The following is a 17,966-nucleotide window of genomic DNA, read 5'->3' on the forward strand; positions in this document are numbered from 1 at the left end:
ACCACTTACATGTGGTATCACCAGAGTGAATTACTACTAGATTGTCTTTACAAAACATATGCTATCTGGTGTCATCCAGTAATTATTTTAACTTTTCCTGTACTCAATGTAGCCACAATTCATCAAAGCTTTTTAGATATGGCTAGGAGCTAGGTATGCTAGGCACCATGCAATTACTATTGTCTTTTGCACAAATGTCACTAATACACATAAGATGAAACTAGAGTCACAAAATCACTTACGTCACCATTTCTGATATTGAAACTATTAACTCTAAAGATCAATCAGTAGCATGTGTGAGAAAGAACGTGGAATGAACCAAATCTGACATGTCCGTCATCTACAATTATCAATACTTCAGTACACTAAATACATGTGACATATAGAATATTCTGATAATGAAGACACAGAGAAATGGGTGAAAGAATGGATGCAAACGGATAGCTGTAATTTAAGTTTACTGCAACCTTGAAACACTTAAATACAGCAGAAAACAGCACTGCTGCTAGTGAAAATTACATGGCATATAGCATTGAAATGTGAGCAAAAGGGTGAATACCAATCACATACACTATCAAACTAAAGACAATTTTAATGATGTTCACGCATGCACTCACCTCTTTTCTACCATCATTGACACACACATCATCAGTTTACTCAAGTGATACAAACAATGAAACACTAGGGATAAACCTGTGCTTATAAAATAGGAGTATATTTAAGCACAAATAAAAAAAGAATCTATATAAACATTATCTTTCAGAGGCCGAAGATCCTTCCAGCAAAAGAATGGAAACAGAAATGTAAAGAAAAGTTTGTTTTGATAGTTACAGCTTACGTTATTTCTTGCTTGTCTCATTATGTACTTCACTATTTGAAAGTACAATATTTTTCTTTTTTTCTTTAAATGTGGCAGTTGCAAAACACTAACACAGAGTGGAAAGCAGTCAGTACAATTGTGCACATAATGTATTCGTGCTCCTGTTAGTCATTTCCTTATGGTCAATGCAGGAGGAAACATTAAATAACAAAAACATGAGAAAATACTTACTGCGTACGCATCTGTGTATGTTCTCTGTCAACACGAATTAAATTTGGATATACACCAGCACACAGAGCTGCCTTCACCACTGCCCAGTTCTCTGAGTTGGAGTTCAGGTCACGAATGTCTCCACCTCCACGTGCACGCACGAAGCCAGAAGCTCTTAACTGGCCCAACAGCTGTGTTCGCAAACCAACCACCATTTCCATAGTTGCGGCAGACACAAAATGTTTCTCACAAAATGACTTTTCCCAGCCATTTGCTCTTGCATGCTGCCATGCCTAGAAAATGTTTTCAAAAAGTCTCTTAAGGATCAAGTATGTTAGGCATCATCACATAATACCAAATATACTATTTTGGTATTGAATGAAACATAAAAAGAGGTTTTTATGTATTTTTAATTACACTAATAAAATAATGATATTACTCTGAGACAATATTATGACTTATTTCTCCTTCTGTAGTTTCTATTAACAATATAGTAACTTTCAGTGTACGTGTGTCTAAAAGTATGTCATTGGAAATGCTTTTCATGTAAACAATTCAATTATGTACTGGGCAATCTTAATTTTTGCCAATCTTGTGTAAGAATCTTTCATCTTACGTTTTACTACCCGGTTTAAAGTTGTTTAAAGTTATACTGTACCGCACAGAAATTATGATCTGTCTTTCAGATTTGAACGTCATCATTTGAGAAGAAACAGTCCACAGTTATTCTTCTACTTCCTACACTTCAGAGGGCTTGTCGAGATGATGACAGTAGCTGTTTTCACAAGCAGGTTACTTTATCAACTTCACCACTACCATATCTCAGGGTGGTGCTTTGGTTTTCATGGTGGACTCTCATTCAAATGGAACAAGTTTCAGATTCCATCCAGCCAACCATAATTAAGTTTTCCTATGATTTCCCTCACTTGCATTAGGTGAATGCTGAAATGATTCCTTCAGGAAGAATACAACTTATATCCTTCCCCATAGTTTCCTTATCTGAGATCATATTCCTCATTAATGATATCATCACAAAGATCAATATGTCGCACGTGTGAGAAAAAACGTGGAATGAACCAACTCAGACATCTGTCATCTTTCAATAATTCAGTACACTAAATACATGTGACACACAAAATATTCTGTCAATGAAACACAGAGAAATGGAAAACATAGCTCTCCTATCTTCAACTATAATCTCTTCTCTTAAATTATAATAGCCGATCCTGCTTTCATTCTGCCACTTTTCAAAAAAATTATTTGAATGTAAGAACAATCCCTCCTTCCTCTAAAGCAAAGCTAAGTGTATGTGTACTTCAGTGTGTATGGTTCAAAATGGCTCTGAGCACTATGGGACTTAACATCTGAGGTCATCAGTCCCCTAGAATTTAGAACTACTTAAACCTAACTAACCTAAGGACATCACACACATCCATGCCCAAGGCAGGACTCAAACCTGCGACCGTAGCAGGAGCGTGGCTCTGGACTGAAGTGCCTAGAACCGCTCGGTCACAGCGGCCGGCTTCAGTGTGTATCTCACAGTACATACTTATAAATAAATGCATTGTACCACCAGTGGTACTTTCTTCTCCCTCCACAGTTGATCTGTTTATGAGACATGGAGAGAACTACTTCATAGGAGAGGACAAATTAATGCCTGACAAAAATATTTAAGTCCCTCCTGTTGTTCAAATTCATCACTGATAGCTTAACAACAGTGACACATGCAAAGACACTTGATCCACATGCCTACAGAATTTTACACATCTCAAGATATTCTTTTTTACTTTGTCCTTGTGTACCCTCCTCTAATCCCTCCCTGATACTGAACCTTCTTGTATGGAGGCTGTTTAAAAGACCATGCCAGTGTGGAGTCCAGTTGTCTTTAGCGCAATAGCTGCAGTACTTTCTACCAGTCTTTGTATTTAGGGCTGTTCCATTTGCATTGATCAGTAGTCCCAATCGTAATATGAGGATCCACCACATTAAAATTACCCCAGTTACAAGGTCCACAATAATATTTACGATCTGCTGTTGTACTCCTTAATACTAACTTTGATAAGGAATTGTGGTGAGGCGCTCCCCTCATCGTGTGACACTATTCATGACCCAAACAATTTAGCCTAGTCTTCTGCCATTGTTCTATCTTATTTTCATCATGATATGAAATGAATTATCTTAAGTGATAGTCTTGAAACTGTCGCCACAGATTAACTTCACTACTCAATAGATGAGCACGACGCTTACCATAATAACAGCACCATCATATCCCATGCCATACAGAATGTTTCTCACTGCCTCTCTCAACACCTCACAGCTATAAGCATTTTGCCATAAGAGTCTGCTTGTTGCTACATCCCATGTTCTTTCCTCTTCTTTAGATCTAGTTTTTTTTTTTTTTTTTTTTTCATTCTTGAAGTCCCTTTCTTTTCCTGTGATTGTTTTTAAATAATTTTTTATCTTCATTGCTATTACATGAAAATTTAATATTTAAACTTTTAACTGATGAACATGTATTTTACATAGTAATAATTAATGCTTAACAGCATTGCTGAAACCATAATGTCCTGTAATTTAACCCCCCCCCCCTCCCTACAGTTGAAGGTGGACTGAATCTGCCATTCCTTAATTACTGTAAACTCTGTAATTCTTACATGTTGGAATTAGACATTGTGTGTTCAGGGAGTGTAGATCTTGCTCTAAATGCATAGATTGCTAGTATTAGATTAGGTGTATATACACCATGTGGGTCGATGGGATTTGACTGTTGAGGTGAAACAGTTTGTTAGAGGGCAGCTTCTGAGACCTCAAATTAGTTTTGCTCAGATACGCAGAGGACCTCAGCACAGACTCCTATTTCCTACATTCTCAAGGTAAATCCGGGAATTCTTGTAATTCTCTTAAAATGCAGCAATTTGGAAGGACCAGCATACAAAGAGAGTTCAAGTGACAAGGCTTCATGAGCAATTTTTTAACAACAGGAAGTGGGCATCGCTTGTGTGTTGTAGAGTATTTATTATAATAAAATGTGAGAGCAGTGTTCTGGTTCTAAATGCACTTGTGCAAAAGCTTCAAATCGATAAAGCAACCTTCTGGTGAAAACAGAACTGTGCATTAATAAGTTGGGAGATTAAAATAATGAAGAAGAACTGGAATCAGGTGGAATCATATGTAGATATATGTAAAATTTTATTAAGAGTGAGACTGATGAAAACTACATTGTGATCAGTGTAAAGGATCACAAGATATCTGGATTTTGATGGATCTTAATGATCCGAATTCACAAGAGCCACTGGCAGTCACAGACAATCATTGTCGGGAAGTAGAGCACTGGTGACCATGAAAATGAAAGTCACCGCAATGGGATAGAGACCATGGCTTCTGGAAGCTCCCCAGTTGGTGTAAGAATACTAACACAGACTGAAATAAAAATACAGCATAGTTCGCAGGGACAGATGTTCCTCATTTATGACCTGATGGAAGAGTCAAAGATGAAGCAGAAGGAAAGACGAAAAATAGTGCGTGATGAAGTTATGGATTGTAATAATAGGTAGGACAAATTATGTCATGTATCATTCTTAGAGTTTCTCCACTGCAGCCATCAATTTAAACTACCTGTATTGTAATATTAGAAACAGTTCATATTCCTAAAGAAGATGGTCTGAGGTAACCGCAGCTCAGGAAGGGTAACAGTGGGGGCAACACACTATTTTTAGAGAGAAAGTGGCTGGTGTTGGAAGAGCTTGAACAGAGGGTGAATGCCAGCTCCACCTCTATGATATACAAATAATGTACTTACTGTAACGAAGAAATGTTAAAGTTGCCGACAGACACAATTAAAAGAAACTTACACAAAGCTTATGGTCATAGCCTTTGTCAGCAAAACAGATACACACACCATTCAGTCACACAAACCACCACGCCTCACGCACACATGGCCACCAACACCGGCAGTTCAGGTCAGAGCTTGTTGATACTGCTACCTGGCACTTCTACGGCATGTAAGCTTTATTTCTATTGATACTAAGTGAACAATCTCTAATCAAGTAAAGTAACATAGTAAGTGAATTTGTATGGTGCTGACAAATTATATTTTGATTCGTGACACTCAAAACAGACATATATGAGGGTATGTAATGGGCAAATTTATACCACATAAGTTGCCATCACTCCAGTTCATGTCAGTAAGATGCTGTAACTATCCCATTGTTCACTGTCTCAGGGATGGGATTTCCTCGTTGCTGATGACCAATTCATCATGAGGTGGTGTTAGAGGAATTTGTGTGCTGGAGAATATCTACATCAATGTCTACACTGCAAATCAAACTGGTGCATGGTTGGTCGAACCACCTTCACAATAATTCGCTATTGTTCCACTCTCGAACAATGTGAGGAAAAAATGAACACCTATATCTTTCTGTGAGAGCTCTGATTTCCCTTACTTTATTAAGATGATCTTTTCTCCCTACATGTATGTAGGTGGGTGTCAACAAAATATTGGTGACTATAGTGTTATGAGAAGATTCAACCGCAACGAAAAATGCCTTTGTTTTAATGGCATCCATCTCAACAGCGAACGGCTGAAAGCAAGGGAAAACTACAGCCGTCATTTTTCTGAGGGCATGCAGCTTTACTGTATGGGTAAATGATGATGGCATCCTCTTGGGTAAAATATTTCGGAGGTAAAATACTCCCCCATTTGGATCTCCGGGCGGGGACTACTCAGAAGGACGTTGTTATCAGGAGAAAGAAAACTGGCGTTCTCCAGATCGGGGCGCGGAATGTCAGATCCCTTAATCGGGCAGGTAAGTTAGAAAATTTAAAAAGGGGAATGGATAGGTTTTAAAGTTAGATATAATGGGAATTAGTGAAGTTCAGTGGCAGGAGGAACAACACTTTTGGTCAGGGAATACAGGGTAATAAATACAAAATCAAATAGGGGTAATGTAGGAGTAGGTTTAATAATGAATAGGAAAATAGGAATGTGGGTAAGCTACTACAAACAGCATAGCGAAAGCACTATCGTGGCTAAGATAGATACAAAGCCCACATGTACCACAATAGTACAAGTTTATATGCCAACTAGCTCCGCAGATGACGAAGATATTGATGAAATGTATATTGAGATAAAAGAAATTATTCAGGTAATGAAGGGAGATGAAAATTTAAAAGTCATGGGTGATTGGAACTCGATAGTAGGAAAAGGAAGAGAAGTAAACATAGTAGGTGAATATGGAATGTGACTAAGGAATGAAAGAGGGAGCCGTCTGGTGGAATTTTGCACAGAGCATAACTTAATCATAGCTAACACTTGGTTCAAGAATCATGAAAGAAGGTTGTATACATGAAAGAAGCCTGGGGATACTAGAAGGTTTCAGATAAATTATATAGTGGTAAGACAGAGATTTAGGAATCAGGTTTTAAATTGTAACACATTTCCAGAAGCACATGTGGACTCTGACCACAATCTATTGGTTATGAACTGTAATTAAAACTGAAGAAACTGCAAAAAGGTGGGAATTTGATGAGATGGGACCTGGAGAAACTGAAAGAACCAGAGGCTGTAGAGAGTTTCAGGGAGAGCATTAGGGAACGATTGATTAGAATGGGGGAAAGAAATACAGTAGAAGAAGAATGGGTAGCATTGAGAGATGAAATAGTGAAGGCAGCAGAGGATCATGTGGGTAAAAAGATGAGGGCTAAAAGAAATCCTTGGGTAACAGAAGAGATATTGAACTTAATTGATGAAAGGAGAAAATACAAAAATGCAGTAAGTGAAGCAGGCAAAAAGGAGTACAAACGTCTCAAAAATGAGATCAACAGGAAGTGCAAAATGGCTAAGCAGGGATGGCTAGAGGACAAATGTAAGGATGTAGAGGCGCATATCACTCAGGGTAAGATAGATACTGCCTACAGGAAAATTAAAGAGACCTTTGGAGAAAAGAGAACCACTAGTATGAATATCAAGAGCTCTGATGGAAACCCAGTTCTAAGCACAGAAGGAATAGCAGAAATGTGGAAGGAGTATATAGAGGGTCTATACAAAGGTGATGTTCTTGAAGACAATATTATAGAAATGGAAGAGGATGTAGATGAAGATGAAATAGGAGATACGATACTGTGTGATGAGTTCGACAGAGCACTGAAAGACCTAAGTTGAAACAAGGCCCCGGGAGTAGACAACATTCCATTAGAACTACTGGCAGCCTTGGGAGAGCCAAGCCTAACAAAACTCTACCATTTGGTGAGCAAGATGTATAGAACAGGCGAAATAACCTCAGACTTCAAGAACAATATAATAATTCCAATCCCAAAGAAAGCAGGTGTTGACAGATGTGGAAATTATCGAACTATCAGTTTAATAAGCGACGGCTGCAAAATACTAACACGAATTCTTTACAGACGAATGGAAAAACTGATAGAAGCCGCCCTCGGGGAAGATCAGTTCGGATTCAGAAATGTTAGAACACATGAGGCAATACTGACCGTATGATTTATCTTAGAAAATAGATTAAGGAAAGGCAAACCTTTGTTTCTATTGGGGAGCAAAATAACTGATGATGGTCGAAGTAGAGAGGATATAAAATGTAGACTGGCAATGGCAAGGAAAGCGTTTCTGAAGAAGAGAAATTTGTTAACATTGAGTGTAGATTTAAGTGTCAGGAAGTCATTTCTGAAAGTATTTGTATGGAGTGTAGCCATGTATGGAAGTGAAACGCGGATGATAAATCGTTTAGACAAGAAATGCTGAAGATTAGATGAGTAGATCACATTACTAATGAGGAGGTATTGAATAGAATTGGAGAGAAGAGAAATTCGTGGCACAACTTGACTAGAAGAAGGGATCAGTTGGTAGGGCATATTCTGCAGCATTAAGGGATCACCAATTTGGTATTGGAGGGCAACGTGGAGGGAAAAAATCGTAGAGGGAGACCAAGAGATGAATACACTAAACAGATTCAGAAGATGTAGGTTGCAGTAGGTACTGGGAGATGATGAAGCTTGCACAGGATAGAGTAGCATGGAGAGCTGCATCAAACCAGTCTCTGGACTGAAGACCACAACAACAACAAACAACTCAAATCATGTACCGTGTCTCTCCCCTATTTCACGATAATACAAAATGTGCTGCTCTTCTTTGAACCACCTCGATATACTCCATGCTAAGGATCCTGGACTGCACAGCAGTACTTCAAAAGAGGATGGACAAGCATAGTGTTGGCTTTCCCTTTAGTAGGTCTGCTACATTTTCTAAGTGTTCTGCTCATAAAACGAAGTCTTTGGTTTACTTTCCCCACAACATTTTCCGTGTGTTCTATGCAATTTAAATTGTTCATAATTGTAATTCTTAGGTACTTAGTTCAATTTACAGCCTTTATATTAAACGGATTTATCATGTAACAGTAACCGAAGGTTAACAGGTTCCTTTTAGCACTCATGTGGACGACAACACACTTGTCATCATTTAGGGTCAATTGCCAATTTTCCCACCATTCAAATATATTTTCTAAATGGTTTTGCAATTTGTTTTGATTGTCTGGTGAGTTTACCAGATGATAAATGACAGAATCATCTGCAAACAATCTAAGACGGCTGCTCAGATTGTCTCCTAAATCGTTTACCGTATTTACTCGAGTCTAAGCCGCACCTGAAAAATGAGACTCAAATTCAAGGAGAGAGAGAGAGAGAGAGAGAGAGAGAGAGAGAGAGAGAGAGAGAAAAAAAAATTCAATTCCCGAATCTAAGCCGCACCTGAAATTTGAGACTTGAAATTCAAGGGGAGAGAAAAGTTTTAGGCCACACCTCCAAATCGAAACAAAGTTGGTCCATTGTAATATGAGACACAAATTAGGTCGAATGAATGATGATACAGCTACAGTAGTTTGGTTCGAGTCTTAAGCTTAGCAGTTAAGCTTTACCAGGTAGCCATTGCTATGCGTCAGGCACTCCGTCTGGATTTATACGAGTACCCTTCCTTTTTCACATGCTTCGTCTGGTTTGAATTGATTGCTTATTTTTCTTTGATCTGATAAGTGCTGTTCTCTTTGTTATAGGTGTTTATGTCACTCTAATCTGAAAATGCATTACTGTACTTTGTCATGCATTGTTTGTCGCATTCTGATAATGAGTGTTTACGGCCTGTCGCCGCTCGTGGCACGGCTTACTTTTATGCACGCTACCGCCGCTTACAATTAAAAAAAAGAGAGGAATCGTCTCATTAGTGAAACAATGGCAAGAGACTGCTATTTGCTGTTACTTACACTGCTGCTTTCTTTGATAATGATCAACAAGAACCAAATAATAGACTGCAGATAATAGAAGATGTTCTCAACGAGAGTTTAGCAAAAATTCTTCTGCGTTTGAAAATCTTTGCAGACGCCTCTTTAGTACATTACATTCTGCACAGAAATTAGAGTCATCTTAGATTTAAAAATCTAGTCAATTGCCGTGCTTCATTTCTGACTGTATCACTATTAGGCATAAGAATAATACGAATATAAACATGACATGATATGTATATTCTTCCACGTTTGCTGTTGTCTCACTCTAGTTTCGTAGTTTATTAGGCAGACAGGATTTAAATGAGATAGCAGTGAACACGAAAAAATACATGGCAAAATGTTTATATTCGTATTATTCTTATGGCGAAGAAAATACTGCATGTGATTCACAATTCATAAAAGTTCCTATTAGCAACCATCTCTTCTCACAGGTAGGAAAAAATTCAGAACGTAGAGTTGACCATATTGACAAACATCCCAAACAGTCTTGCCAGTCGGATTTTCATAATACATTGAAATGCTGCTACATTCGAAGATGAAAAATATGGAATTTATATTTACTTCATTGGATAATGTATGAAAACGCAGTGGTCGAAACTCAGGGCAGAGAAAAAAAGCTCGTCTTCTACTTTTTTTTTTAACTGACGCAGAGGTTTTGGCGCCAGTATTTACCTTTGTGCCTGCAAAGCATGCCTGTGTAGCGCTACATATATTCAATGGCAGAAGTTAGTTGTGGCAGCACCTACCAACATTTTTCAGAACTTCCGCTTACTTTGCACTCGATTCTAAGCCGCAGGCGGTTTTCTGGATTACAAAAACCGGGAAAAAGTGCAGCTTAGATTTGAGTAAATACGGTATATAGATAAGGAACAGCAGAGGACCTATAACACTACCTTGAGGAATGTCAGAACTTCTGTTATACTCAGTTTATTAATTATCCAGCAGATACTAAACTGTCACAGGATTGTGAATTGAAGTCCCATATTACAGATGGCATAACTCATACGACAAACAGCAAAGCACAGAGTTGTGGCAGTTTAGAATTGTAAATTCATAGGCGAATAACTTCTTTTTTATTGTTGATATTGTTGAAAGGAAGGGTTTAGGGTCACGTGAACTTCGTGAATACTGAAAAAAATGTTGTCACTTTATATTGAAATTGAAAATCAATAAAAAAGTAAAGTAAGTGCAGAAAATTGTTTTAAACAGATTTGTGGTAATTCTTATAAAATACATTGCAATTTTTCATAAATAGTGGCCACATTGCCATTTAAAGTCCTCCTTGGAAGATAGCAGAAATCGTACAACACACAGCACAGCAGGGTTACAGCAGCTTAGAATTGCAAGTTCGTAAGCAGTATCTTTTTCTTTATTACTGGTAGTGTCAAGAGCAAGAGGTTACAATTGCATGAGCTCAGTGCAATCTGATAAAAGCACTTTTAACTCTGCACAATTGATGTAACTAATGTACACCTATAAAATCCAGAGGCCGGCCCTCAGCATCGTACTAAGATTTTACAAGATTTGTCTAACTTAGCTTACAGGTGTACCAGCCTCTCCTAGAGTGTTGTCTTAGAATACTTCACTATCAGAGTTCGTACTTCAAGAGAGCAATGTACTCGCAGCTGCACTGCAGTTAAAGTCAGGTGTGTTTGACAGGCTGAGGATGTACAGATGGGCATCGAAGACACAGGATCAACTCAGGATCAACAGGTAGGTATGCAATTGAACTGAGTCACGTACCACTACTAGGCTACCATTTCATGATACAAGCATTTGGGTCATGGTATGTTGTTGCTTGGGGTTTGAATATCATATTTTTTCTTTTTGTATAAAAAGGTATGTTCTATTTTGATTGCCATCAAAAAGGCAAAATAAAATTAATATCAAATATGAGAGGAAGTAAAGGAGAAAATGTTTCAACCTTGCTCAGTATAAGTGATACAGCCATCGGTAGTGGGTGTTAGTCATTGCTAGTTTAGTCACGTTCACCAGAAAATTTATATGTTTACTACCATTTTATCAGTCATACGCTCTCTCAGTTGAATCACTAATGACTTTGTTGTTCACGGGACATGACTAATGGTGTATCTAGATCTACAGCTACGTGATTACCCTGCAATTCAAGACTAAGTGCGTGGCAGAGGGGTCATGGAACTGTCTTCAAGCTATTTCTCTACCATTCCATCCTTGAACAGTGTGCAGGAAAAATGAAGAACACTTACATTTTTCATTACCAACTCTCATTTCTATTATTTTATTATGATGATCATTCCTCGCTTTGTAGGTGGCTGCCAAAAAAGTATTTTCACTCTGAGGAAAGGTTGGTGATTGAAATTTCATGATGAGATCCTGCCACAATGAAAATTGCTTTTGCGTCAATGACTGCCACCAAAATTCACATATGATATCTGTACTGTCTGCCATCGGGTTCCCCTAAATGGCAGGGAGCACCGCATAACAGCCATGCTATGAGGGAAACAAACCAACAGCCAAACAGGCAAAGACATCAGGTAAAAACACCGAAGATTCCAGTTGATTAATAGGAATCTTTCCTTGCAGAGGTTGCCGCGACGTATCCGGCCACGGATTCCTACACCGGGTTTCTATTGGCTCCAGCTCACTATATAGGCCCGGCCGGTCGAAGGCAGACCAGTATTCGTCCACTGCTAACGGCAACCGCTATAGCAGAGTCTCCGAGAAGATATCACCGAAGCCGCTGTACTGCACTGCCGATCGAAGTACCAGCCGACCGAGAGGAACCACATCTCCGGCTAGATTGACGGACATCTACATCTATTGTACAGCCAGCTATTGTATTGTAGAAGAAATTACATTCAATAAACTGTTGGAGAATACAACAATATCCATGGCACTCTCTATCCTATTTCGCGAGAATACAAAACAAGCTGTCCTTCTTTGAACTTTTTCTATGTCCTCCACCAATCCTATCTGATTCAAGTCCCACACTGCACAGTAGTACTCCAGAAGAGGGTAGACAAGTATAGTGTAAGTTGTCTCTTTAGTAAACCTGTTGCATTTTCTAGGTGTTCTGTCAATAAATTGCAGTCTTTGGTTTGCTTTCCCCACAACATTATTTATGTGACCATTCCAGTTTATGTAATTCATAATTGTAATCTCTCTGTATTTAGTTGAATTTACGGTCTTTAGATTTGTGTGTTTTATCCTGTGACCAAAATTTATCAGATTCCTTTTAGTATTCGTGTGGATGACTTCACATTTCATTATTTAGAGTTAAGGGCTCTTTTTTTCAAGAAATTGATTTTTTATTGCATATTTTGATACCTTATATTGTGGGGAACATGTGGGCAAAACCGTTTTGCCCATAAACTATTGCATATAGTCAAAAAACAATCATATGGCAGTCCAACGTTGTCAAGCGCCTACTGATGGCACCTGGAGGCAATCAGATCTGTACATGAAGACTTATTGAGTGTCAATTTACTGGAAAGATGTGTTGGCATGAACACTCAAAAATCTAAGGAGTCGATAAATTCGCTGATTTGGACACTCTCCCCAAAACTCATGTACTCCAGTAAAGAAACAGTCGAAACTGCAAAGAATTTGGCTACAGTTATCTTCAACGAGGGCTTCATGGGACTCGCATAGACAGTGAATGTCATGGGCATTCAACTTGGGAACACAGTATTCGAATTTTGCAGAAGGCGCAATGCGGACCACTTTATATGCTCAGTAAAGAGGCCAGATCTGTGGCCCGGAAGGAAGCGATGCACGCGAATGAGATTTATAAGATCAAAGAAGGCATACTATATGCTTCAGTTATCACAGACTGGTGGTAAGTCCCAAAAAACCAATGAAAACCGTTTCCAAAATTTTAAACACAATTTCCTAAAAGTCACATCTTTTTGCTGGGCGTTTGAATTGCCAAAAATCTACTTGGTCAATTTTGATGCCACTTAGCTTTTTTTGTAGAGAACTGAATTGGTTATGGTGGGAACCTCTAAAAGTTAAACAATTTTCCAAATATCAATTCTTATGTACGTTTGAATGGCCAAACCAAGTCGATTTTTATTACTATTTTTTTCAAATATCCACCATTTTGTGAAAAATTGAAATTTTATCACTTTTCAGGGGTTCTGACCCGGCTACACTCGTATATTTTAATAATTTTTTTTTTCTGGTGTGTTTCAGACCAACCAGTTACCTGACCCTACTGGTGCATGTCATGCATAAACATCTTCAGCACCATTTGTTTAATAACCCCTTAATATTTTTAGGCTTCCTCCCTAGTTCCCACCCATCTCACCTCACTCAGTTGCATTTATCCCTATCTTTTACATAAATTATACATATTTAGTCCCATCACAAGCACTTCATCATTTTTCTAAATCTTTCCTCTAATTCTGAGTCGTCTACCATTCTCCACATTGCTTTCTTAGTGGAGCTTTACCATCTTGCCTACTTTCCTCCCTGCTCATAATGTGTGAAAACTGTTATTACCTTTGCTAGAAACCTGTAGATACTGTTCCTGATTATATAGTCCTACTCTCATCAGAATAAATGAACTGTGGTGTAAGGAAACTGCTACCGGGTACGTGTGGAAAGAGGGGGGCGGGGGTTAAGAAAACCAGTTAAATTTCTGAATTACAATGAGAACCTTGTAAGTGTGTACATTACTATCAAAAACTTGTTTATGTGCCAATCCATTTTTCATTCTTATATTTGGTGAATTCTAGAATTTCACACTGAATTGCTTGCAATCCATTCTGGATGTTCTGTGCACAGTTTGTTGTATAGAAATTACTGAGGTTAGCTTTACACTTTCACCAAATGCTCGTTACTTGCAAAGAACTTAAGTTCAGCCACCGTACAATGGTTTTAATACGAGAGTCAACTGAACAGCTTCAATGGTTGTTTTCTTCCGCTGCCCCAGCTCCTCCCACTAGGAGATGCAACTGTATTCTTTACTATTAAATACATTTCTCTTCAATTCTATACCTAACTTGTTCTTCCAATAGTGCAAGTACTTACATCACCCACAGTAAGAAATCATGAAACTGGAATATTGTCACTGAGACATATTTTTGAAAAACTGTATGTGATACAAGCAGACACCTTTCAAAATATCAGATACTGTGCCTGTGCAATTTATTCCTTTTCACATTACACCTTGAATCACAATTTTTGTGCTATTATAATGTATAACATTAAATTTCTGATTCTTTAAAGAACCGAACTCCCATATATAAAGCGGCTTCAAATATCTGATTACTTTTCAAATGGGTTAAATATTTGACACCAAGAAAGTTAGCGAGAAAAAGTTAAGAAAAGATTTGAAATTGTGCTTAAGCATCGTTAGAAGTTGCTAAGTTCTCTCACTATGAAATTCTGGATGAATTTAGTGGGGTAATTGGCAATATTTTAAACAAAAGAAAGTTCTTTCACGTAGTAAATGTTTATGATGATGTATTTCCTGAAATATGTGTCATACATTGTTGCACGTACATTCATTGGTATGGATACTGTCTGCAAACTGTGTAGCTCATACAGTTGCTAGGAAAGAAGTAATAAATCAAAATATCATGACTGATACTGGATTTTTACTGCTTGAAAACTGAAACTGCAGTAAATTAAAAACTTTTTTCTTTCATAATTTTGTCAGGGATATCAGCAAAAGAAGTCTTGTAAAGGTTTGAAATTATGTGTAAAGCTTGTTGGAAGTCACTAAATGCTCTCATTCTCAAATACTAGATGAATAAAGTCCCAGTATTGGCATACCATCAGTTATGCTGCCCCAAGACACACACAGTTTCTAACTGTAATACTTGTCTTGCTGTGTTAAACTTTTAACATAAGATTATACCTCTTGATGAGCGTATTATGGCAGCATTTTAAATTTGGTCAATAATTATATGAAGTATGTGTGCAAGCTGCAACCGGTATCAGGTTCCAGGATAGTCACTTAGTAATATAGGTAACATTCACACTGAAGCACATTTCCTCCTATTTTGTCTGTTAGAAACATTGTCTCAAATACAGTAGCCTACAGCTTCAAACAATGAAGTGAACAAACACATTATTTACACTAACATCACAACAGACTCATCATCATTCGCATATTTTTGCTGGTGGCTGCAAACATTCTGCTGTATCAAATAAGTAACCTACACAGAAATCAAATCACACAATCAAAACAAATGGCAATAGTTACAAGCCATAACTGTCATTCACAAAAGACTACGATAGCTGGCACGTTAGAGGGAGAACTCGAACAGAACAAAAAATGTGACCACACTCAATAAGCAATTAGAGATTATTATCATAGCTGCCCTGAAAACTGCTGTCTGCCAACAGCTTTGTTACTCAAAACCATGTACAGAATATTTATTTTATTTACTTTTGTCTTTACCTGGAAAGCTCGAAGAAGTGCCATGTGGTCACTATATGTTCCAGCGGCAAATTTTTTTCTTGCTGCAGATGCAGCACGTTTCATTGACGGCTGTGTAGGGAGAACAAATGGATCCCTATAAGGAAGGAATATAATAAAATAATTACTGATACAAACATGAAATAATGTGTCAGTGCAGAGAAATATATATTAATCACTATGTGATAAGAAAGTGCTGATTTAACTTATATACAAAATAAAGAAGTACAGATTTCGTGTGCTGGACAAAGACATTAATAGGGTTTTCCATTATATTTACGTTTTGGCAACAATATGTTATCATTCATAGGAACCAAAAATGGAAATAATTAGGAAATTACGATATAAATAAATAATGTACTGATATTCAAGGTTATTGATTTCAGTTTCTTTCACTTTCAATACACTCTGCATAAGGAGAAATCACTATTGGATGTGATGTAAATTTTGGAATGTAGTCAAAGGAATGTATAGTATATGCCTGTATCAAAAGAAGATGATTGGATAAACATAGCTGAATGTTTTGGACAGTCGTGGAATCTTCCTTAACATACAGCCCCTCAGCAAAGCATCAAGAAATTTTTTTTTATGTCCATCCCTAGATGTACTCTATTTTCATTGCCTGACTTTTTATGACACAATGCTTATAATAACTTGCATTATTATAAGAAGCTTTCAACTTCTAAATAACTCACAAAAAAACTATTTTTGTTAGTAAACTTGTAAGAGCTGTTAAGTATGTCAGACTTATGTATAAGTACCCTTTAATAAAAGTCTATTATTTACTCTTATATATCATCTGGATAATGTATACTGCTGTACGCTGCTAAGTGGGTCAATAGTCTATAAATAGCTAAATTCTTTTGTCAGCTAATAATTTCTGAAGGTAACATGTTAGATCTGATGTACAACAATCCTCTTTTTAGTATGCTTTGTCTAAACAATCTCTGTTTCAGCAACAAGGTGCTGATGTCCCACTTAACAGAAGGGTAATACTACATTTTCAATTTCCCATTTCTTTATTTCTTTCTGCTTCTAAGACACATTATGCAACTGCAAAAACATGAAGTATTACGGCATTTTTTATCTCACCTGTGTGCCAAGCAGCAGACAATAGTAAGAACTGGATCTAGACACTTAAGCACAACAGAGTAGAGCAACATTTTTCCCAGCCGAGGATCTACTGGAATGTCAAGGAGATGATGCCCTAATTCTGTAAGATCCTCCCAAGCATCTAGTGCATCAATCGTCTGAAACAATCGAAACAAGCCAATATTTTAACATGCTTTAATATATTTTAGTAACCAAAGTAATACTAAATACAGCCACATGTTTAACACATTAAGTGCGATGTCAGTCCCTTGGGCCCGATAGTGTAATTTTCATTTGGATGACATCAGTGCATGGGAATGGCAGTATCAAGACTGAAAACAAATGTTAGAATTTTAATGAAGTTCATTAAGATGTTCAGTATAAAGATGAGGTTTAGATTTGGTCAAATTACAAAAGGTAACCACCTGTTCAATTACTTTTCTAACTGCATTGCTCCTGAATGTTTCTGTGTTTGTCTTGTAACATTCAGAACAATATCTGTGCACCTTATGCACCTTTCCTTCCTTTTTTCCAACCAGTGTTTGCTTCTTCTTGTATCAATACTGACTGGAATTCCATCATATTAATGCCATGTGAGTGCATCTGCAAAGTATTTTCGAAATATTATGACTGACATTTTTCGTCCCATTCCATCTTGGGATACAAATAACGCGTTCACAGCTGTTCAAACCAGCATAAAATGCTAACTTTCGGTACTATTTTACCATGTTTCTCAACAGATTGCTTTATTCACTCATCTGATCAGAAAGGTCAATTGTACTTTTTTGCTTATTGCATTTGGTAATAATTTTTGGTTTTCAATAAAAACCCTCTTTTGGTTGTCAACTTTTCCATTTCATACTAATGTTTTTTTGGAAAGAACCAAAAGTCTCTTTTCTCTTTCAATTTCAGGACCATAATTCACTGACTACATTCTTTATTCACTTCCCTGTGTTTCAATTAGGTCATAACAACTTCTTTGGGAATTCCTTTGCTATTTAGCCAAAGGGTAACAACCAAATATGCATTATTTGTTATGAGTCTGTCTACCAAATTCACACTGGTATACCAATTATTGGTAGATGATGTATGGGCTTTATTGAATACCTCTTGACACAAATTCATCAAAACAATTGTCAGTGTGTATTTTCTT

The 17,966-nt window shown here is 37.3% G+C and overlaps 1 protein-coding gene across 3 annotated transcripts in view; it reads right to left on the minus strand.

Moving 5' to 3' along the window:
- Nucleotides 1-17,966, minus strand: part of LOC124622217 (3'-5' RNA helicase YTHDC2-like) — a 302,377-nt gene that overhangs the window by 108,199 nt on the left and 176,212 nt on the right. For all 3 annotated transcript variants that reach the window (XM_047147868.1, XM_047147867.1, XM_047147869.1), the window contains exons 16-18: nucleotides 16,814-16,971; nucleotides 15,704-15,818; nucleotides 1,052-1,323 (exon numbers count right to left, since the gene is read on the minus strand). In XM_047147868.1, coding sequence (XP_047003824.1) covers nucleotides 1,052-1,323; nucleotides 15,704-15,818; nucleotides 16,814-16,971 — 545 coding nt within the window. The remainder of the gene's footprint in view (nucleotides 1-1,051; nucleotides 1,324-15,703; nucleotides 15,819-16,813; nucleotides 16,972-17,966) is intronic.

This window comes from Schistocerca americana, chromosome 7, assembly GCF_021461395.2.
Source record: "Schistocerca americana isolate TAMUIC-IGC-003095 chromosome 7, iqSchAmer2.1, whole genome shotgun sequence".
Taxonomy (NCBI): domain Eukaryota; kingdom Metazoa; phylum Arthropoda; class Insecta; order Orthoptera; family Acrididae; genus Schistocerca; species Schistocerca americana.